The following is a 23,453-nucleotide window of genomic DNA, read 5'->3' as shown; positions in this document are numbered from 1 at the left end:
GGGGCATTTATTTCAATCTGGAGAGATGGGGGAGGGGGGAGGACATTGATGTGGGGGAGAGGATAATATGCTCTCCTTTGAGCACGGAACCCTCTCCTGCCCATCCTGAAACTACCCAGCCCAAGATAGACCCCCTCCAGCCTTCATTTCCCAGAGAATCTAAACAGGAACTCCTCCCCCTCAGCGAACACCCTCCAGTGACCCAGTTGATCATTTGCCATCAGCCACCTGCAGGGAAAGGACAGCTAGCCAAGTTAGAGGGTCAATATCTTCCTTAGTTCAAAAAGCATTTTATTGACCCCCCAATTAACCAAGAGGTTGGTGTGGGGCAGAAAGGTGATCTGAGGATTTGGTCATTGGATAAGGGGGCTTATCTAGGTTTCTTGAAGGATCTGATGGGAGCTTTCTGGGCCTCAAAGATCCCCTGGGGTTCAAAGTGGTAGGGAGAGCCAGTCCTCTTCCCCTGATCTGGTAGGGGCAAACCCATTTCTCTGTACTTACTGGAGGAAAAGGAAGATGGATGGGCCACTTAGAAGGAAATGGGGAAAGGCAGAGCTGAGTCCTCTTGGGTAGTAGGGAAAAGTGAAAGAAAATGTATGGGCCTCCTACGTAAGGGCAAGGTTATTTCTCCCCCTTCTCTAGCCATTCAAGTGAGCACCATGAGTGGGGTCCATTTCAGTGGGGGAAGGAAAGTGAGAAGGGATGGATGACCAGGGCTGGGGAACTGCCCCCCAAAGTTTCCTGGAGTGTCAGAGAAGGGAGTGAAGGGTTCCTGCCAACACCAAATGTATCCATATGTACAAAGAGGATGGTCACAGAGTAGCGTCCCCTGCCCCCACCTGGGGGGTTTGTGGGTTCTCGGTGACATGTTGGAGCTAGTAGGAGTAGCCACCCTTAGGCCCGTAGGGCTGGACAGGCCCCCCCAGCTCTGAAAGGTATGCAGGGCTGTCATCCAGGTGAGACAAGGGGACAGTGTCCTCCTCACTGACAGGTCGGTCGAATTCAGACTTGAGGGTCGGGCGCTGATTGTCTGGGAAGGCCAGAGAGAAGAGGGCCTCGGGCTCACACACAAACTTGTACACGTAGCGTTCACCAGCCACCTGAGGGATGGAATGGAGAGGATGGAGCCATCCCATCTATCCCCCCGGCTCCAGACAAGATCACCCCTTCCCTGTGTTGAACAGGATTGTCCGGGGCTCTCGTGGGGAGAAGAGGGAAATCCTTTCGTGCTCAGATTCCCTGGGAAGAGAAAAGCCAGCACCTATCCCTTTGTACCAGCCCCATTCAGTTAAGAAGTGTTCTATGCCCAACTGGGTATTCCTAAAAGGCATTCTGGAATCCCACAGGATGAGACTGGCAGTTCTAGGTGAAAATACAGGCACATAATTCTAGAGCTGGGCAGCTACGTGGTGCAGTGCAAAGAGCGCAGCCTGGAGTCACGAAGACCTCAGTTTAAATCTGGCTTCAGACACTAGCTCCGCAGCCCTGGGCAAGTAACATAGTTTGCCTCAGTTTCCTCATCTGTCAAATGAGCCCGACAAGGAAATGGCAAACCGCTCCAGTATCTTGGTCAAGAAAACCCCAAATGGGGTCACAAAGAGTCAGATAGGACTGAAATGAGGCCATTTAGTCCAATATCTCTCTTTTTTACAGATGAGAAGAAAACGGATGTTAGCACCTTGGAGACTTGTCCACAATCCACAAAGGTCACATTTGAACCCAGGCCCTCTGCCACCAGAGTGAGTGCTCTTTCTAGGGCATCCCAGTCAGGGCCTCCTTCCATTTCCAATACTGTCCATGCTATCAATAGTTACTCTTCTAACATATTAATTATTATTTGTTCTTATTAATTATTAAATTATGCATCAAAATTGCTTATTAGATAATGGCACCTGGGGCTGAGGAGGAAAAGTTATTATAATTCCCTTTATCCCATTCCCCCCAATCTCTCTTTAATGCTCCATTATCCTAGCTTCAATCCCATCATTTCCATTAATATATTTAAAGCCCAAGTTTCCTGTGACAAAAATAGCTTGGGAAACTCTGACCTAACTGTTCATCTCATAACTCTGAGCAGTTCAGCTGTTGGGGCAGGTGGGAGAGCAGGTTGACAGATAAACTTGTTAACTCCACATTCTGCCCTTCCCCCTCCTCCCCCAGCCCCCGCCAACTATTTCCTTGGTGTGAAGGGGGTGATGATGGTTGATCCCCCCCCCCACTAAACACAACTTCCTTCCTCTCCTAAGCTTTTGATTTCATTCCATCTTCTCCCATAGCAGCACCACCAATCCCTCCCACCACTCCCCACCAGCCCCAGCCTTTTGGCGAGCCCAACCTTCTGCATGATCCCCTTCTCATAATAGTAGCGGAGCGAGCGGCTCAACTTGTCATAATTCATGGCCGGACGATTCTTCTGAATGCCCCAGAGCCGGGCGACCTGGGGGAGATGGGCAAATGAGTCTGGGGAGAAATGCTCTTGAAGGGGCATGGGGCAGAAAGTCAGAGAGGAGAAGAGGACGTGGTCCAGGAGAAGTGCCTGGTTTTGATACACTTAATACTGTCAGGCCTAGTCTAAGCACCAGCCAGCAGAATCCTCCCAAATCCCCAGGCTGGATAGAAATGAGGCTTTGATAAAAGGATAGAGGGGAGGGGGGTGGCAGCTGGGTAGCTAAGTGGATTGAGTCAGGCCTAGAGATGGGAGGTCCTAGATTCAAATCTGGTCTCAGACACTTCCCAGCTGTGTGACCCTGGGCAAGTCACTTGACCCCATTGCCCACCCTTACCACTCTTCCACCTAGGAGCCAATACATGGTATTGACTCCAAGATGGAAGGTAAGGGTTTAAAAAAAAATAAAAAGAGAGGCAGATAGTGAAGGAATCCATGGGTTTTTTCACCTGTGGGTTTTTCAGTCCTCATGGTTAGTGAGGAGGGTAGAAGCTTCATGGCGGGAAAAGGAAGGGAGTCACCTACCTCCTCTGGTTCTATAAGCTTGAATTCCATCCCTCGGCCTGTCCAGGCAATGAAGTGAGCATTAGTCGGGTCGTCCAGCAGAGCCACCAAGAACTGCCAGAGCTGGAGGGAGCCTCGGCGTTGGTATGGGGGCCCTTCCCGGAATGCCCCAAGACCCTCCTGTTTGATGTCCCCTGTGAAGAACAACATGGCAGCAGAAGGAGAGGTGATGGGGAGCCCTCTCTAGGTTCTGAACCTCTCCCTTTCTAGGAAGGAGATGCAGAGAAGACTTCCAAACCCACAACACCAAGGAGGCTCAGACAGGAGTCATAGACGGGCAGCACTTCTCTCCCACCCTCTCTGCCACCCCACCAGTCACCCTCTCCAACCTTCAAATTTCTCTGGAACCACACACACATCCTCTGGGAAGGGCCGAAGAGACTTCTCAAAACCATAACCTAAGGGGGGGAAAGAGAGAAGGTGGAAGACAGACTTTAGAGATTTGGGATCTTAGATCCCCTCCAACCCATTTGCAGAAAGGAGGCAGTTTATATCTATAAAATAGATATAGGGGGGAAGAACTGGTTCTTGAGTCAGTGGACAAGGGTTGAAATCCCATTTCTGATGCTTATAGTTTGTGGACCCTGAAGCAAGTCCGATCACTTCAACTCTCATCTGTAAAGGTGGCATGATGGATAAAGCACTGGGCCTGGAGTCAGGAAGACCTGGGTTCAAATACAGTCTTAGGAACATCCTAGCTGTGTGGCCCTGGACGTTTCACCTTCTTCCCAGGGTTTTGAGGATCAAATGAGAAAATAATTGTAAAAGGCTTAGCACAGTGCCTGGCACATGGTGCTTCATATAGTAATATAAAGGAGTTGGGACTTGATGGCTTCTGAGGTTTTTTCCCTAGCTTTAAATCCATGATTCTATATATGCATACTGAGAGATATTGGAGGGAGGAAGGAAGGGAGAAGGGGAGAGGGAGGTGGGGAGAAAGAGGGAGGAGGAGACGGAGAGGAGGAAGAGTGAAAAGAGAGGGAGAGAGAAGAGAAAAAGAGGGAGAGACGGAGAGACAGAGATACATAGGGAAAGAGGGAGGGAGGGAGAAACAAAGGAAAGAGATGGAAGAGGAGGAAGAGACAGTGAGAGGCAAAGAGAGAGTGGAACAAAATGCCTTACTGAAATGAGATTCCATAGAGGAAATCTTGGTTTGAGATATTCTGTGGCTTTATAGCCCAGAGAATACTGGATTAGGAATCAGAAGACAGACCTAGGTTAAAATTCCAGGTGTGATATTTATTGCCTCCGGACCCCAAATACTCTATTAATAATGATAATGATGATAATATTTATAATAACAACTAGAATTTACATAGTGCTTGGAGGCTTGTAAAAAGTTCTTTACAAATATTATCTTATTTGATCCTCATAACAACCCCTGAAGGGGTTGCTGTTACTATCCCCATTTTAAAGATGAGGAAACTGAGGCAGACAGAGATGAAGTGACTTGCCCAGGTCACATAGCTAGAAAGTATCTGGGACTAGATTTGATGTCTTGGTTCCAGACCAGAAGTTGTAAAATGAGGGGAAGGGGTTGGAGTCTCAAGGCTTCCTCCACTCCTGACATTTTACAATCCTGGTTGCTTGGTGTGATGGGGGCAGGGTAAGAGTTTGGGGCCAGGAGTCAGGGCTGGGGATCAGCTGCCTTACCCATGGTTCCTTCACCGGGGGTGGGGCCAGGGAAGCCCTCCGCGTGTAGGTACATGGACTGACACCCAGGGACATCTGTGGGGGGTGGGGGTGGGGGAAAGAACCATCAGCGTCAAGGGAGATGGGGGTGGGGGATGGGGAAGCAACCCCGTCTCATTCCTTCCTGATGTCTAGCCTGCATCCCTCTTATTCTCCCATCCTGACGGCCCTTCTTGGGCCCCATCCCCACCACGGAGAGAAGGTGCCCATTTCTCCTCAGTCTCTGGTCTGAACAGCCCTGGGCCAGGGAGTGGAGGGCAGCTGTTGCCTGGCGAGCAGGCAGGGTTGCTGAGTCGGGTTTTCCCTCTATTTGAAAGGAGGCCAGGATAATTCCAACCCCAGAGGAAGCCTCTGGGAGCGGCTATTTCCTGTTTATAGAGGGGGAGGGAGGAACGGGAGTGCATGAATGAAGAGCAGCGGCTCCCAGAGAAAAGGAGTCAGTATGTTCTTTGCGGGGAGTCCGGGCAGAGGGGCGGTGGGTCAAGTTCCCAAACACACTTGGGCTCCTTCCCCAATCTGGGGCCAGCTTTTTGTTTCTACAATTTGGAAGACAACAGCCCAGAACCTCGATCCTATTGGACCAATCCCCGAATCTGCAACCCGTAGGGCTAGGGGGAGGGGTGGGGGGGGGAGGAGGGAGGAGAATCTTCCCCCGCCGGCGCCCCCGCCCCGCCCCAGGCATCGGCTGCTCCCACCCAGAGGTGATTGGACGGAAGAAGACAGTTCCGGGTCCATTCCTTCCCCCACTCACACCTATGAGTGAAAAGCTAGAAGTGAAATTTGACACCTCCGGGATTGGGGAAGGGGGTGGGGTGGGCTCATTTATGCCTCCATTTTGTGAATGGAATTCCTGACTCCATTCAGAGGGAGCTGAAGGGGGAGGGGCCCTGAGTTCAAGGGCATGTAACTGGATTCCCTTCCACTGTGCAGTGTTTGAAGGTCAGGAGCAAGAGCTCTGCCTCCATCCAGGCTTCCTTCATCTCCCGCTTCCTAAGTCAAGGGGATGTGTATGCACACAGCCAAGTGTCTGTGGGGATATGGGTAAATGCACACGCACTCCACGTGTGCCTGTGGATACAGACATAAGCACGCATTAAATAGGTGCCACACATACATTAAGTGTCCTTGTGTACACACACACCGGCACACATAATACATGCGTCTACACGGTGTTTGTGCACATATGCACTGCATGTGCCTCTATAATTGCACATATGAAGTACGTGTGCATGCATATACTTTAAATGTGTTTGTGCACACACATGACCTCTGTACACACCCCTAAATGTATTTATTTGTGCACATGCATTACATGTATGTGTGTACACAAAACACAATAAACACACCATAAATGTGCACCTGTGCATTGCCATGTGTACATGTAAATGCATATACCTTAAATGTGTTTCTGCACACATATCTCTACATACATGCCTAAATGTATTTCTTTGTGCACATGCATTACATGTATGTGTGTGCATAAAGTGCCATACATACAGAGTATATGTGCACATATGCATTGCAAGTGTATATATAAATGCATGCATTAAATACATGTGTATATATATGCCATAGATGTGTTTGTGCCCTACACATGCATCACATTTGTACATACACACTAAAATGTGTGCAAATGCATTACATGTGTGCATGCAACATGTATATGCATGTGTACACACATGTGTATTTGTGCACACATACACTACTTATATACAAACACATTACATGCATGCCTATAATATATTAAACATGTATACATGCACACGTTAAATCTGTGTGTATACACATGTACATAAACTATATCTATCAGCAAGCAAATGTGTGCATATAGGCGTGTCACACGTATGCATGTGTATACATACACGCACACTCCTCTCCTACCCTTCTGTCAGGTGTGGAAATAGGGAATGAGGTGGGAGGTTCCCTTGGTTTAAAACCAGCCCCAGTGGTTAGTTAGGGTCAACTATCCCCCCTCTTCTCCACTTGTTTCCATTCTTTTTTTAACCCACCCAGCTTTGCAGGTAAGCTCAGGTTAGCAGAAAATAAGATCAGAAACATGGAGGGGAGAATGTGGACCACTTCTTTTGCTCCCTGGTTTCAGCACTCGGGGCTGGCTTGCTTTTCTGGGCCCTCTTCTCCCATTCAGTCGGTGGCCACTCTCCCCACCCCCCAGCCCCATCTGACCATCACTAACACCAGCAGTGTCTCTCTCCCATTCATATATCCCCCCTCCACTTCGCCATCATTAATACCAGCCTCCTCCATCACCCAGACTTTCCTTTCCCACTTAACATCCCCAACTCCTCTCACCTGAATCGTAGGCGAAGTCGGTCTGTTCCTGCTTGATCACCACCCCTGACCCCGGGTACCTGTGTCCCCCGCTGCCACCACCGCTGCCGCTGCCCCCGCCCCCACCTGCCTGCTCGTACAGGGGGTCGTGGTATTCCCGCTTGAAGTTCTGTGGGGGATAAGGCAGGCAGGGCTCCGGCAGTTGGGGCTGGTAGGAGGCTGGAGGGGGCTCCCGGCCCCCACCTTGGGAAGACGGGAAGGAGTGGCAGATCTCTGGGGGCTGCTGGAAAATGGAGCTGGATGGGGGAGGAGAGAACAGAAAATATTAGAGGCTTCCCTTAGTTTCCCTCCTACAGCAGGGTATTTTCCTCACAAGGCTGGGGTGGAAGTACAGGCGGTATTCCGCTCCCTACCACGAGAGGATGCCAGATTGGGGGCTGGAAGGGACCGGAGAGGTTACTCAGTACAACTCCTTCATTCTCCAGATGACCTCTAGCCACTATACCACACCGCCTCGGGGAAGGTAGCCAGGTCCAAGATGGAGGAAGAGGGAATTCCTGGAAAGCCGGGGCTGTGGGTCCCCAAAACCAAGTTCCCCACTCACCTATGCTCCATCATGAACCCATGGCTGGGGTTGGGTGGGGCTGCCCCTGGGGGTCTCAAGAAACTCCGTTCTGCCCGGGGAAAGTGCTGCAGAGGTGACTGTCCTGGGGCACTGTGTGTGGGAGACTTGATAGCAACTTGTCTGGGGGTGTCATAGGCACTAGAGGCAGGCAGACATTGGTGAGAGAGAAGGGAAGTCAGGTGAGCTTTCCTAGGCATAGCCCTCTACAAGCTCCTCAAACTGCCACTTTCCAACCCTAAAGAGCTATCCAAGTATAAATTATTATCATTATGTCATTCTCGGCTCCGTCTGCCTCCTCCCCCTTACACTCACACGCTCCCCAGGGATAGTGAGGTCACAGCCCCACATTATATAGAAGGATGGGAGGAGAGAGGCTGTTGAATGAGGAGGGGCTGAAAATACCAAGACCCTCTATCTCCACTGTGGCTATCCCTCTCCCTTAATCTAACCTGTCCTGGTTTAATTCATTGTCGCCCCTCTTTAATTCATCGTCTTTAATTCAACACCTTTTCCCTCTTTCTACTGAGGCTGGTTTCAGGGGAGCTCAGACTGATTAGATGGGGTCCTTTCTCATGGAGAGAGAGCTTTAGGGAAGATGATGCCCCCTCTTTCCCAATCCCCAATAAATATACCTGTCACAGCTCATCCTTCAGACAGCTGGGCAGTCCTGGTGGTCATCAAACCTACCTTCCTTCCTCCCTCCCTCTCTCTCTATCTCTCTCTCTCTAACTCTTTCTCTCTCTCACTAGAGCCCCCAACTTGGTGGTTCCCACGCTCCTCCCCATAGCAGAGCCACAGTTCCTTTCTCTGGATCCCCAGCCTAGGACTCACCTCGTATAAAGGCACTGCTCACCATGGTGGTAGGAGAGCGGCGGCTTTCGGCTGCAGGACAGGGTCGAGTCTGCTCGAGGGCTCTGTGGCTCCTTCTTGATCTTGGTGGTGGGACTGTGGAAAGCTACTGAATGGGGGGAGTGGAATTGGCAAAGCAGGATCAGAGATCAGTAGCCTGCTGGTTTCCCTCCTCCCCACCTAGGTCTCCTGCCTCCCTCCCTGAGTCTTTGCTATCTGGGGTTAAGTAAGTCAGTGTACCTCTCTGAACCTCAGCCTCCTTTTCTTTGGGGAAAAAAAAGAAGAGTTGGACTCCATGATCTCTAAGGGGCCTTTCAGCTCTTACATTCTATGGCTAAAGCCAGAACCGGGTCAAATAAAATCACTGGTCAATATTGCTATGTGTTATATTCTGAGCGATATGTAAATATGCTGGAGTGCACAGCTGGACATCAGAGCTAATGGAAACCCGGCGATGTTAGATGTTAGCCAGAGACAGTGCCTAGAGTTAGACATTAGCCAGAGATGCTGCCTAAAGTTCAATATTCAACATAAACCCAAACTCCAGAGAACTTGTGCAAATAAATCTCTAATTTCATAATTGTGTTCATCCTGGCTCACTGGAAGCATTAAACTTTATACCTTAAGCCGGGTAGAAGAAGGGCTTTTTTTGCATGAGGCTTGAACCCAGAACCATAGAACCTCTGCCTCATGTTTACTTTTAGCTTTTGCATTGTACCTACCATATTCATGATTATCTGTGGAAAATGGTCTTTCCTCCACCGTGGCTCAGTTGGGTTCTGAGCATTCAGAGAATGGAGGTAGAGAAAAAGGAATGTATAGGGGTCTTACTATTATATTCTGGAGCCAAATACTTAGAATATCGAGTCAAGTATTTCATATTATGTGTTGTTTGAGACGAACTGTCCCTGTTCTGCTCTCCCTGAGGATAAGGACTGTCTATGGGTTTTTGCTTCTCTTTGCACCTCTAACCACTTAGCACAGAGCCGGGCACATAAATGTGGCTTGATTGTTGATCTTATAAAAGAGATCAACAATGAAGCCACACTTATGTGGCTCAGAGCCTCCTTGTTTTCAGGCACCTCTGACCAGTGGTCAGAACCTGCCAGTTAGCCTAGTCTTTGTTTACGTTGAAAAAATAGGAACCCCACCTCACACTTTTTATCAAGGAAAGGGGGAAAATGGGTCTGTCTGATGTATACTTGAACTTTCCTTGGCTTAGTCCTTCCTCTCCAACTCCCTTGTACACAGGGCCCCCAAACTCACAGTTTTCAGAGTGGAAATCGGGTACAAACTGCTCGTCACTGTCGGGAACCTGAGCTGCAGAGAAATAAGGTTTGGAGTGAGCCTGGAGCTCAGAGTGAGGCCAGTGTCAGAGGTGGAGAGATAACAGAAAGGTGACCAGATCCATCATCTTCATCCAAAGAGGGCCTTGTGGAGTAGCGGAACCCAGGTGAGAGGAACCGCATCTTTGTCCTGGAACTGGCCTCATGTCCTAAGGCTCAGACACCACTCGGCCCCTCTGCCCTCTTCTCCTCTACTTTGTGGCTGCAACATTCCTAGAACCTGTCTGAGGAGATTCCAGTGTCTTTTCCTACATGATTTATTTTAATTCCCTTTTTTTCCCCCTCTGGAAGTTGAAACAGGTTTACTCCCCGCCCTCCTCTCTTCCTTCTCCCCAACTCAAACTTAGAGAAGTCATGGATGAGTAGCGTGGGGAATGGGGGCATTACCCATGCCTTAGTAGGGAGCGATAGGGGAAAATTATGGGATGAAGGGGTTTGGGGGTGGGGATGGCATGGTGCCTTAGCCCTTTTATCTGCTGCTTTGTCAGGGTGTGGAGGGGACCTGGCTGGAGTTTCTAAGAGTTTTCAGAGCTTGGAAGTCTGACAAGTTGACACAAGCTTTAAGGGTGTGAAGGTGGGGGATTGGGGGGGGGTAGTTCAACTGTAGGGAATTTGGAGCAGAATGATAGGAGTAGGATGGGTGGAGGCAATCTGTTCTGTGGGGAACAGAAGGCAGAGCCATTCCTCCTGAGGCCAGGCCTCCCAGGTAGAGCGTGGTGGGAAGGCTTCTGGGTAAACTAATAGAGACAAAGATTTTTCTGACTCTCCAGGGAAAGGGGCTTGGGGTTGGAGATAGAGGGGAGTTTGACCCCACAACTATTTTCTAAGGGATCCAGTAGGATTTCTTTCCTGGGCAGTTGCTAGAGGGAGAAGACCTATACTGTTTAATAGGCAAAGGGGGTTGGGGTCAAGATGGTCCCTGGGTATAGACCATTGGAATGTAGATGCCCACTGTGGCCTAGCAGATGGTGAGATGGGATTCCAAAGCCTGGGAAGATAGGACCTTTAAAGAACCAAACAACCCCTACCCACTCTCCTAATCCTGAACCGAACATTATAACTGTTTCTTTGTAACTAAACATCACAGATATTTCTTAAGTGAGAACACACCGATATATAGAACAGAAAAATTAGGGTATGATTATTTACTTATATATAAAATCAATTCACCACCAAGTTCTTTTATTTTTAAACCCTAAACTTCTGTCTTTGAATCAATTCTGTATTGGTTTCAAGGCAGAAGAGCTGTTAGGCCTAAGCAGTAGGATTTGTGACTTGCCCAGGGCCACACAGTTAGGAAGTGTCTGAGGTCAGATTTGAACCTATTTCTGGTCCTGGTTCTCAATCCACTGAGCCACCAAGCTGCCTCACTACCACCAAGCTCTTCTGAGGAACAGAGATGCCTGGTACATTTGGCTTCTATATTCATGGGTTGCCTTCTGAGAGATGGAAGAGAAAGCCTGAAGAACAGGTCAAAATACAAGCAGCCACTGCCATTCCTAGACCTACCCATCACAAAGAAAAGTAAAACAACTCAGAAACGATCGAGAGAATCAGTGGGAAAAAAAAGTAGATGCTGGAACCTCTGTTCAGATTCTACCTCTGTCCTTACTTGTGTAGAAATCAAATGAGATCATATTTGTAAAGGGCTGACTGGGAACATAGTACCTGGCCCACAGTAGGAGCTTATTAAATGCTCATTCACTTCTTCCTTCTGTGACCTCAGGTAAATCACTTAATTTCCTGGGGACTCTATCCTCATCTGTAAAATGAGGAGGTTGAACTTTCTGGTTTCTGAGGTTCTCTCTAGCTTTCCACATCTTATTCTAAAGTCATTTCTAGAAGATAGACACATCCAGATTTTCAGGAATTCATCTACTGAGTTAAGGACACTTAAGACCTCTCAAAGACCTTAAAGACTCCAGAGTACCTCAGCCTCTCCCTGACCTGTCCTCTACATGGTCCAGTCATGAGTGCTCTCTGTTCTGGGAAGGCCCAGACTTCTCATTCTCTTTTCTATCCCACTCTCACCTTTCCTCACCTCCAAACTCAAATGGGGATGGTAGCCGTGGCTATATAGAGAAGGGTGATGGGATACAAAGTGAAAAAGATTCCTCCCCCCTTCCTTTGCCCACTCAGGCAAAGAGGGTCTCTAGAGAGGGAGGGGAGTGAAGGCACAGAGCTTGGAGAAAGGTGACGCACTCAAGGTCCCCTTGGGGCCTCATTAAACAGCTGTTTCCATTGAGGTAATGGGGCCAGGGCAGCCCTTGTTGACGTCACTCCCTCCACTATCCCATTAAGAGTAGTGCTAACCTGAACCCAAGGCCCATATTGCGGTACTCTATAGGTACTATCATCTTTTCATCTGTTTCATCCTTAGACTTTGGAAGAGCTGGTACTGGTACTATCCCATGAAAGTCCCCAGGGTAGGAATTCTATCTAATTCCCATTCAAGTCCTGGTTAAACCACTCATTGTGTGACATTGGGCAAGCCTCTTCCCTCCTCTGGGCCTCACTCAGGATCCTTCTCTGTAAAATGAAGGGGTGAGGCTAGAATAGATAACTTTATAATTCCTTCTAGGTCTAAAACCCCGGGTTTCTAGGATTCCAGCCACTTTCCAAAAAAGGTTTAATTTTTAAAAAGAGAAACAAATGAGAGGGCAGCTAAGTAGCACAGTGAATAAAGCACCAGGCCTGGAGTCAGAGGGGCTTGAGTTTAAATGGTTCTCAGGTACTTTCTAGTTCTGTGACCCTGGGCAAGTCACTTAACCCTGTTTGCCTAGCCTCTTCTGTCTTAGAACTGATATTAAGACAAAAGGTAAGAGTTGTAAAGGAAAGAAGGAAATGAGGAAGGAAGGAGGAAAGGGAGGAAGGGAAGGAAGGAAAGAAGGGAGAAAAGAAGGAAGGAACAAAGGAGGGAAGGAAGGAAGGAGGGAAGAGAAGAAGGAAGGAATGAAAAGAAGGGAAAGGAAGGGAAGGGAGAATGTAAAATAGGACAAGAAATAAAATGCTACATGGAGTCCTCTATTGCTCAGCTCTGTTCCCAAAGCCCTCCACGATCCTGTCTGTACCTCCATACTAAGGCAAGCTAGAAGTCTCAGTGACTAGGGAGATGGACTTAGGAATCAGAAACCCCTGAGCTCAAATGCTACCTTATTCACTTAAACCTCCATCAGTCCCAGTTTTCTCACCTGTAAAAAAAGGGATAAGAGGACCAATCTACCAGAGTTGCTGGGGGGGAGAAGGGGGGAAATCAAATGAGATAACATTGTGAAGAGCTTTGTAAACCCTAAAGTGCTGTGGTAGCTATCACAGTTGTTGTTGTTGAGACAAAAGGTTCAGGTGGGGATGGGGGCTGGAGGGAGAAGCCTAGAGGATGAGGGATGGGCTCCTTTGCCAGGAGATTTTCAGAGAGCAGATCAGGGATGACAATAAGAATGACCCTGAAACTTCCTTTCCTGGAGAGCAAGGGCACTTTCTTCAATGGATTTATTCATCTGATTGAGTTCTGACTTCCCTCTCTTATTCTAGCCAGATACCAAGCTAAAACTCATGCTCTCTCCATAGCAGATAAAAAAGGATGGTTAGACTTGATGGTTTCTATCTGTGATCCTGTAAGGCTCCTTCCAGCTTTAAATATTAGGCTCTTGTGATCTCTTCTGAGCAGGGGGTGAGGATGGCTGTGATGGCAAGGAACTGCCAAGCCAGCAAGAGATCTGAAGAAACTTTTTGTTTCCTGGATCTGTCAATGATTTGCTGTATGACTGAAGGCAAATAATTTCTCTCTGGGCCTTGTAATAGAAAGGAGCTGGAGGAAATAACCTCTAAGGTCCATCCATATTCTAATATTCTTCAAGTCTATGCAATTCTGGAAACCAGAATGGAAAGGGGGAAAATTAGAAGGATAAGGAAGGATGCTTGAAGGGGGATTTATGGACAGTCTCCCAACCTCCAGAAAGTCTCCAGAAAGGTTACATTAATCTTGAAGGTAGGTTAGATAAAGTTCACCTAGATAGCTCCCCTACCTTGTGCCTGTCTCCATGTGGCAGCATCAATTCTATCTGTTGATAGATCTGGGAATATGGTAGGAGTCTGGCTGCATATATACTGACTCCTGCCCCTCTCCTCTGCTAGATTTCTGTGATTCCTGCCCACTTCTGAACCCCAGCAATAGAAGGACAGGCCAGTGAGGAGAAAGGAAGGAAGTAAGGAAGGAGATCTCTTTTCCAGAGCATATAACTACTTGCCTTGTCTCCCTACTCTCAGCAACTCCCATGCAGCTTTTCAGGAATGTGTCTATGGACTATGATTTGTACATAATACACACACATACCCCAAATGCCAACCTCTGTTCTATAAGAAACCACCTTTCCTTAAGCCCAGGTGGTAGGGCTAACACTTGTGCCCAGCAGCCCTGTGAGGGAGAACCAACAAGAAAAGCCAAGGGAGTGCCGGTAAAGACTACGGGTGAGGACAGCAGAGAAATTGAGCGCATGCTTATACACAACATACCTTAACACAGAATTATATGCATTTCCATATGTATAGACATACGTACACATAGATGGAGATATAAACCCATTCCTGAACACTGGAACATTCCCTAATTCCTTTGACCAACTCTTATGACAATTATAGACCTAGAGAACCTGAATCAGGTCACAGTCTATGCCCATTCGCCAAGGAGATCAAAAGGTTTCATGGTGCAAAGGGGATCTCAGTACAACAGAGGGCTTGAACCCTATGGCACAAGAAGATATATCAAACATTCTGATTTCCACCAAACAGAACCTCAGTTCAGATTCACTACCTCTTCCTCGCCGATGAAAGCCCTAGAGGAGAAACCTTATTTAATACCGGTCAGCTCCCCAGTCCCTACCAGTCAATGGTCCCTCCAAATCAGACCTAACTTCAGGGAATTGCTCCCACACTCTCCTCTTCCAGCATCTCAATGGAACTCTGGCATCTACCCTGAAAATGGAGGTGCCTTCCAAGGTAAGGCTCCACAAAACCGGGGCTTGGGAGTTAGTTCCCTTCTGGTTATAAACACCAGACACACCCTACAACAAACATCTCTAAGCTGTCTGTCCCTTCACCTCAGTGGCCCACCAGACCAAGGGTTCCCTTGCCCACATCTTGGTACCCTGGTCCTGGGCACAGCAGTGGTGCTCCGAAGCTACTCGGCACCAAATATATCACAAAAACACCCCATGGCATAACTGTGTGGACTCTGCCCCTGGAGGGTTGAGGTAAACTAGACTTCTAAATTTTCCAGGAAGCAATGGGGTGGCAGGTCATCCCACATTTGGTCTGGGGTTCCCTACAATCACTCATTTCCAAAGGAACTATTCCTGCCCATCCCCCCCACCACACCCTTCAAGCTTCAGCCTCCCTCCCCACATATACACAGTATCTCAGGGCCCCCCTGTACTAAGAGGGGACACTGACCTTGTGGGAGGAGGCAGTAGAGAAGGCCAGGATGGTGGCTTGACGGCAGAGGGGGACATGGCCCCGGCAGCTGCATCTGTCTCCGCAGAGAGAGTGTGAGTGAGCGGCCTCAGCATCCCCACCTCAGGCCCCTTCCATCTCCAGCTGGGAACCGGAGCCGCTCCCTCCGAAGGGAAGGGAACCAGGGAGATCCCAATCCCCCTCCCCCTGCTTCTTATACTTCCCTCCCCCTCTCTGGCCATACACTGTCCACCCACTGGATTTGAATGTGCCAGGACTCCAGGGTACCAGAATGAGCATTACCCACAAGAGCATAGAGTCATGTACATACATGCACGCTCCCTGGGACTGTCACCCCTAAGCATCCCTAAAACCTTTGATCAGGGGGTGAACCTTCCTCTGTGAAGGGACAGGGAGCCATTTTCTTCTCTCTTCACCCCTAAACATAGGCCACAGATGAGACTGGCTGATGCCAGAGCCAATCTGGGAGCCCAATCTTCCTTGTCTCAGCACCATGGGGTGCTACTGCCCACTTTAGGGTTACAGGAATTGGGGACCTTCAGCCTGGCAAGCCAGAGGGATTTGAAACTATGAGAAATGAGCAAAGTGACAAAAATGGTGCAATAGCCTCCTGGCCCTAGTTTTAAGCCACTTTAGGTCTTAAACCAGGAATCCCTGGAAGGAAGGTGATTGGGATAGGGAGATAGGATTCTGGATCTGTGATTCTAAGAGTGAGTGATCTTCTTAGGCTACATACAAGGCTGAGAAAAAGTCTTACTTATAGCACCCCAAAATATCTCTAAAATCCTAGCTATCTAGTCAAGAGTTCTTTCCAGATCCCCCCAAGATCCCCTGCAGTTTGGAACTTACAAAATGTCATCTGGGTAAGACACCTGCAGTTGAGGGATGGTAGGGAAGAGGAGAGGTGGGAGAAATCTCTATTTTGTTTCTTGATCAGCAAGATGTTAAAATGAAATGAACTTCAAATGGCATATTAATCCTTTGAGCCCTGATTATCCAGAGTGTTTACAAACAAAACTATTAACTCGCCACCAGTTTTCTCAGAAACAAACCTATGGAAATATACCAACCAGAATAAGATCAAAAGATCTCTTCCATCTTTAAATCTAAGATTCTCAGATCCAACTAAAATCTGTCAACTATCCCTTCCAAAACACCCTAGATGAAACACATCCACCAACCACACCCAAATCTGGTTTCGACCCCCAGCAAATGCATCAGACTGAAACACAATACACCCACCAAGCACCACCAAGCCCTCCAGCCTCCCGCTGGGAAAAGGTGATTTGGGAGAATATCACTTTGGTGGGTGATGAGGGGGAAAGAGAGGAAAAAAGCAGAAATATCTGATTTATGAGCAAGGGAATTTAGGGCTACATCCCTAGGCCCTGGGGGCAAAGAAGACAGGGAAAAAAAACACATCATTTCAACTTTTTTTCTTCTTTTGTGTTACATACTGAATAAGCTGATTGTCTGGTGAGATGGGGGAGGGGGAGAAGAATCAATGTTTTGGAAACTCTAGCCGATAAGTAACAAATTAACTGCTCCTTTCCCCTACACCCCCCACACCCCAATACACACCTTAAGTCTTCCTACCAGGCCAAGCAGACTTTGCAAATGAAAATTTCAACAAGGAAAATGGGCCTGAGGCCAAGTTCCATTCATAAGCAAATACCCCGCACAATGGTCTGATTCATCCCCAGGCCTAGTTACACAAGCTTAGGAGCCCGCTCGGGGCAAGAGAAAATAAATACATCAATATATATGTCCACACACTCGGCTGGTGGGGGGCGGGGAAGAAGAGAGGTGGTTTGGGGGAGTCCCGGAGCTGGCTGGAGGGTGGGGGTGGGGGGTAACAGGCCAGAGGGAAAGAAGAGCAACCACGCCACCCCAAACTCACCTTCCGTCAGCCAGGTCTCCTGGAATTGGCTCAAGTCCTGGAAGAGATCTGAGGGGTGAATAGAATAAAATGGGATGGGGAGGTGTTGGTGGAGTTGGAAGACCGAGAGATGAACTCAAAGCCGGGGAGCTCCCCCCACCCCCAACCGCACTGAGGCAGAAGGAACCCACTGAAGTAAGGAGCACTCGGGGAAAGAATACTTCTGTCCTTCGAAAGGAAATGCCACAAGTGTTGGGGGGGGGGGGAATTACAGATTGAGCCCGGGTAATTATTAGGAAGCCCCGGCTGGGGACTGGGAGAATATGTTGTGGCATGGGGTGGGGTGGGGTAGGGTAGGGATAGGTCCCCAGGATCTGGCACTTCACCTTCTGACTCCGGGGGCGGCAGGGAGCCAGGGTCCATGAGTTTCCCCAGTGTGACCATCAGAGCTCGGCTCAGGCTCCCATTTCCGGGCGATTTCTGGGGGTGGGGGGAGGCGGGGGGGAGAAAAGGGCCCAATGGACCCCGAGTCATCCTCTAGAGTGGTGGGGTTGGGGGATGGATATGGATGGGGTGGAGGCAACCAAGGGTGGTCACGGGGCTGGGGCGTGGAGGTCTGAGCTGGGTCCCCCGGGACTGGCAGAGAGCCGGTCCCCGCTTGGGACGTGTGGGGATAGGAGGAGCGAGAATGGGGGTGGCGGAAGGACAGAGGGATGGCCCAGGGGCGAGGAAAGTTGCGGGGGTGGGAGGGGGTCGGAGGAAGCCGGGGACTGAGGTGCCCGCGGTGCCGGAGGGGCCGAGACCCGCGCTCACGCTGGAGAAGGTGTATGGCACTTGCTGGTCCACGTATCCGCCTTTCATCCTCCTCTCCATTCGGCTCCTCCCTCAGACCTCGAGCCTCGGCCCCACCGAGGGGGGGAAGACCTGGGGTAGGAGTGGGGATGGGGGCAGGGGGAGAGTGGGAACGGGGCTTTGCTCACGAGACAGCCCAGGAGGGGGCTTGGGAGAGAGGGGGAGGGCCACTGCCTTTAGTTGGGAGTCCAAGGTGGGATGACCAAATTTCTCCACCTCGGGAGGGAATGAGGACTTCCCCACTGCCACTTCCCTCCCGCCAAATAAACCCCCACCTGCTCTCGGAAGCTTTACAGTTCTTCCTTTCCCTTCTTTCTGCAACCCCGGACTGCTGGGATCGGTTACATAAGAGTTATTTTGTGTGTGTCTGTGTGTGTGCGTGTGAGTGCGCGCGCTTGTGCGTGGGGGTGGGGGGGGGAAGGAGACTGATGCACCATCCGCGTGCAACTAAGCCCGCCACCTCTCTGCTGGACACCTGGGCTCCGGGTCCAGCTCCGCTCTAACCTCGAACATTTGCTTCCCCTTTTATTCCCCCTCCTCCCCGAAATTTACAGAGACATGTGTGTGAACTCACGATTGTATGTAGTGGGGTGTGTGTGTGTGTGTGTATGTGTGTGTGTGTGGGCGGGGATCACACTTCCTCCCCCTCCCTTTCCCCTCACCCTCACCTGAGGAGGGGGCGTCAGTGCAGTTGCCGCTTTGGGGTCCGGAGCATGTCCCTGGATTAGAAAGTAGGGACTCCGGGGTTCGAGTCAGAGCAAGGCTTCCTTAGTCCCCAGTCCCAAGCGCACCAACTTGTTTTCCGGCCGGAGCAGACAGTTGTGTGCCCGGGGGACCCTCCGATTGGTGCATTTCCTTCACCACGGGCTCAGCTTTCCCCGTTCCCTTTGTTTCATTGACTTTTGTGAATGAAACCCCAGGGCCGGACACGCCCGCCAATCAGGATCGCAGCCCGTCCGAGCCTGGGGGCGGAGTTTCCCAGCAACCCAGGCCAATCGGAACACAAGGCCTGGTTCTGGGCTTCATTCACGGCTTGGGCTCCCATTCATAAAAAAATAAACTTGCTGCTGTCGGAGTTCATTCATAAAGGGCTTCGTGTAAGGCAAGGAAGCAGAGACTAGCGGAGCTGAGGGGCCCCGGCGGGTTCTCTGCTAAGCTTACAAACAGCCTCTGTGACGGAAAGGCGGCGGGTGTCTTTATCTGGAATTGTGTGTGTGTGAATGTGTGTACACACCCGTCTGGGTTTGTATAGCTATATAGGTGCGTGCGCAGCGCACTCCCCACCCCAAGAATCCGTGTGTGTGAGTGTGTGTGTGTGTGCGCGCGTGTTTGCTTGTGTATATAGCTAGAGCGCACAGGTGGCCAGCCAAGCATTCCCCTACGAGATCCTGGTAAACTCCACCGCCACACTTTCCCTGTCAGTGTTTCCATCTCTTACCCCAAGGGTTAAACCCCCCGGAAAAGGGTTGTTTTGGGTGAATCCAGACCTCCGCGGGCCATCTTTGGAGCCAGTATGGGGATGGGGTGAGATGGGGGAGGGGGGAAGCATCTGCGTCTGGTGGCCTTGGAGAATGGCCAGGCTTCAGTGGGCAGAAAAGAGTGGTGCCATCGGGACAAGAGCTTTGAGGAGATAAAATAGCAATGCCTTCTCCCTTCCTGGAGGGGGTGGGGAGGACAAGTCCAAGTAAATTCAGGGATTTGGGCAGGGTGGGCCCTACCCGTAACGATGACGTGGTAGGTAGAAGGAAGGAGGAGATGGAAGATGGGGGTGGGGTGGGGGTTGGAGTAGACTTTGCCCGTTTTAGAGGCCGCTGGGCAAACGGCAAGTATCCCAGGGCAGTTTCCAGCCTAGGGCCCTCTCGCTACTCTTCCTACTCTCTGGGCTGGCTTTCTTGGGAGAAGTATTCAGACTCCAATGAAAGTAAAGTATCCTCCCTAGGCTTTTGGGGAGGGGGGGAAGGGAAGGGTGGCGGGGAATTCTTATCCTGGCCTCAGGCTGTGGATTGGGGGGGTGAGGGGATGTTAACCGCCACTCTGAGCCTAGTAGGTTTTCTAATTGAGACATAATGGCAGCTTATTTCACCTGGCCTCTGATATCAAGCCCCAACTTCCACAGCTGATGACTTCTAAGAAGAATATTCTTCTCCCAGCCACAAAATATATAGAGGGCCAAGGGGGTGGAGATGGAGGGGGGAGGGTCTTTCCTGAGTGACTCATACTGTTTGGAGAGCAGAAATGTCTGAGAATAAGCAAGAGATTAAAATCTAGTGAGCTTTTAAAAAAGTATTGCAGGCAAAACCTGATCTGGAGTATGGAGGAGGATACTGAGAGGGCAAAGATAGAGTATCTAGAATACTTTTAGGTTTACAAAGCATTTTCTTCCGGAGAATCTAGTGGTATTGCAAGCATAATCCTCAATCACTTGTTTATAGGCACACACCTTGGAAAGTGTCAATTAGGGCTCTCTTCTCAGATCTTCTGAATCCAAGACAATTGCTCTTCCTACCCCACCCCCAAAAAGTCTAGCTGGGAAGTAGATATCTATAATAATTGGATTTACCTTTTTCTTACATGTTAAAATTTTAAAAGCATATTTTATTTTTATTGGTATCTTTTGCTGTTACATCATTCATTTGGAAATAAATTCTTCGCCCTCTCCCAGCCAGTCATTCCTTACAATGAGGTATAAAGAAATAAAAAAAGATAAGCACTTTAGCAACTCTGCCCCTCCCCCCAAACAAAACAAAACTATGGTGACTAACAGTACATGCAATATTCTATACCCATAGCCCTCACTTCTTCAATGAAGGGAGGAAAATAACCCATTATAGGGACCTTCTGGACAACAAATTGGTTAAGTAGTTCCCGAGTGTTTTATTGTGCCCACTTTATGGATGAAGAAAGGAGACTCAGAGTAAATGATTTGCCGAAAGTCCAACAGGAAATGCCTTTGCTGGGATTTAACCTATGTCTCCTGCATCCAAGACCACTGAGCTTTTGGCTCCATTCTGCAGCTTCTAAGGGGGACAAAAATACCAACACAAATCTATAGTACAAACCAGATTGTGATGGTCAGTGCATCAGAGGTAAAGAGTGACATTATTCCCCTTCACACCCAATTTTCCAGCTAAACTGGTTTACTTATTGTTCCCAGACTCCACTTGCCATCCCCATACCTTCTTTCCCCTAATCTTCAGGCAGCTAGGAGGGGAAGTGGATTTAATGACAGGCCTGGAGCCAGGAATACCTGAGTTCAAATTTGGCCTCAGATGCTTACTAGCTATATGTTCCTGGACAAGTCACTTAACCTTGTTTGCCCGAGTTTCCTCATCTGTCCAATGAGCCAGAAAAGGAAATGACAAATCACTCCAGTATCTTTGCCAAGAAAACCTGAAATGGGGTCACAGAATGAGACACTACTGATCAACAAGTCCTTTTACCTGGAAAGCACTGCCTTCCCATCTCTACTTCTTAGAATCCCTAGCTTCCCATCAAGTTCAGCTCAGGAGCACAACCTCCAGAAATCCCTTCAAGATTCCCCTAGCTGCATTCTCTGTTCTCAAATTACCTTGTCTTTACTTACCTAGCAGCATGTTACGTCTTCAGTTTTTATCCTCCATTTTGGGAAGAGATTTAGATGCATCATGCTTCATTCCTTTCCCAGGAGAGAGAACAGACTCTCAGGTTGTGTGTTTGTGTGTGTGTGTGTGTGTGTGTGTGTGTGTGTGTGTGTGTGTGTGTATTTTGTTGGGGATGGTACCTTCCTTTTATTTATGTGTTCAATGGCACAATGTTTGGCACAAAGTAAGCACTTAATTACTTTTGGTTTCTCCACCTACCTCCATCACTCAGGAACCTTTCTTCTTTGAGGTTCATGCTATTCACATCTATTACCCATCAGAATCCTGGTACTGTGGTTTCTTGACCCCAATGCCACTCTCTTTCCTTCCTCAAGGAATTTGAAACTTGGTTTACAATTTTTCTTTCCTCTTTAGCTCCTATCTTCATACTAGGGGACTTCAATTACACTTTGATTCACCCTCAAATACCCTAACCTTTCAGTTTCTTAACACACTACTCACTTCACATGAGCTACTTCTCCATCCCATCTCAGCCACACAAAAAGATGGTCATACCCTGATCTTGTTATAACCCATGAATGTACCACCTCTATATTCAAGTATCCTGAAAGCCCCTTATCCAGCCATAATCTATTGTCTTTTTACCCCTCCCTCTCTCTTCCCTAATATAATCCTACTCCATGCTTAAAGCACTTCTAATCCCTTGATCCCTTGGTTCTCTGCTAGACCATCTCCCCTGTACTAGCCACTATTTCCTCGTCTTCCCATTTTGAATCCTTGGTAAATCAAATGACTTCTACATTGACTTCCCCTCTTGATTTCCCAGTGACCTTATTATATCATTGTTTATGCCCAGCCAAGCTTCAACTTTGGATCACTCCCACCATTCATTGCTACATACATACTGCTGAACAAAGATGGAAAAAAGCACTTGACCTTCTGTCTGGCTCTACTACAAATTTACATTAGATAACCTCAACTGCGCCCTCATTACTGATAGGCAATCCAACTACATCTCTCCCTTGTCAACCCTCTATCCCAATCTTCACCTGGCTCTTCCAAACCTTTTCATCCCTCCTCAAATTTTCCATGGCTTCCCCTGCCTCTAACCTTTCAGCTGAGAACCACGTTTCATATTTTACAGAAAAAAATATTGAAGCTATTTGCTGAGAACTCTCTTCTGTCCTCTTCTTCATCTCCTATCCCTCAGATAGATGCTGTCTGCCACTCTCTCCTCCTTCATTACTGTCTCACATGAAGTAGCCTTACTCCTTCCCAAGGCTAAGGCATCTCCTTCTTCAAGCAATCTCTTTCCATCTGTCTCATCCAACAAATTACTTCCTTTGTCCTCTCCACTCTCACTTATTTTCAATCTTTCCCTCTCTACTGGCTCATTCCCTCCTACCTACAAACATACCCTTGCTTCCCCTATCCTCAAAAAAAAACTTCAATTGATCTTTCCATCCCTGCTAACTATTGTTTTATATATATATATATATATATATATATATATATATATATATCATCTGCTTTTTGTAGCTAAACTCCAGGAAAAGGCCTAGATGCCTCCACTTTCCTGCCTTTCACTTCTCTTCTTAACCCCTTACAATCTGGTTTCCAGGCTTATTCCACTGAAACTGCTCTCTCCAAAGTTACTAATGATCTCTAAGTTGACAAATCTGTTGACCTTATGTCAGTCCTCATTCTCCTTGACTTCTCTGTAGCCTTTGACTATTGATCACTCTCTCCCCCTTTGGTTCTCTTTTTTCTAGGTTTCTGAGACACCATTCTCTCTTGGTTTTTCTCTTGCCTATCTGACTGCTCCTTCTTTGTCTTCTCTGTTGGATTTTCTTCCAGTTCA

The 23,453-nt window shown here is 48.6% G+C and overlaps 1 protein-coding gene across 4 annotated transcripts; it reads right to left on the bottom strand.

Moving 5' to 3' along the window:
• Positions 1–18,062, bottom strand: ETV4 (ETS variant transcription factor 4). Of its 4 annotated transcripts, none has more exons than XM_044672250.1 (12): positions 17,973–18,062; positions 17,546–17,639; positions 17,181–17,228; positions 9,732–9,785; positions 8,448–8,574; positions 7,596–7,754; positions 7,013–7,287; positions 4,664–4,738; positions 3,340–3,408; positions 2,972–3,144; positions 2,336–2,437; positions 1–1,100 (listed from the first exon to the last, which is right to left on the bottom strand). In XM_044672250.1, exons 1-12 carry the CDS (start codon positions 18,030–18,032, stop codon positions 876–878), a joined length of 1,461 nt encoding a protein of 486 aa, XP_044528185.1. In that variant the 5' UTR covers positions 18,033–18,062; the 3' UTR covers positions 1–875. The 4 variants fall into 4 exon arrangements, with proteins under 4 accessions (XP_044528185.1, XP_044528187.1, XP_044528188.1 ...); XM_044672252.1 differs by having other exon boundaries at positions 4,679–4,738; XM_044672253.1 differs by having other exon boundaries at positions 7,596–7,736.
• Between the last annotated feature and the right edge of the window lie 5,391 nt (positions 18,063–23,453).

This window comes from Gracilinanus agilis, chromosome 4, assembly GCF_016433145.1.
Source record: "Gracilinanus agilis isolate LMUSP501 chromosome 4, AgileGrace, whole genome shotgun sequence".
NCBI classification, from domain to species: Eukaryota; Metazoa; Chordata; class Mammalia; order Didelphimorphia; family Didelphidae; genus Gracilinanus; species Gracilinanus agilis.
The sequence above is the reverse complement of the archived record's forward strand: the minus strand, read 5'-3'. Positions and strand labels throughout refer to the sequence as shown.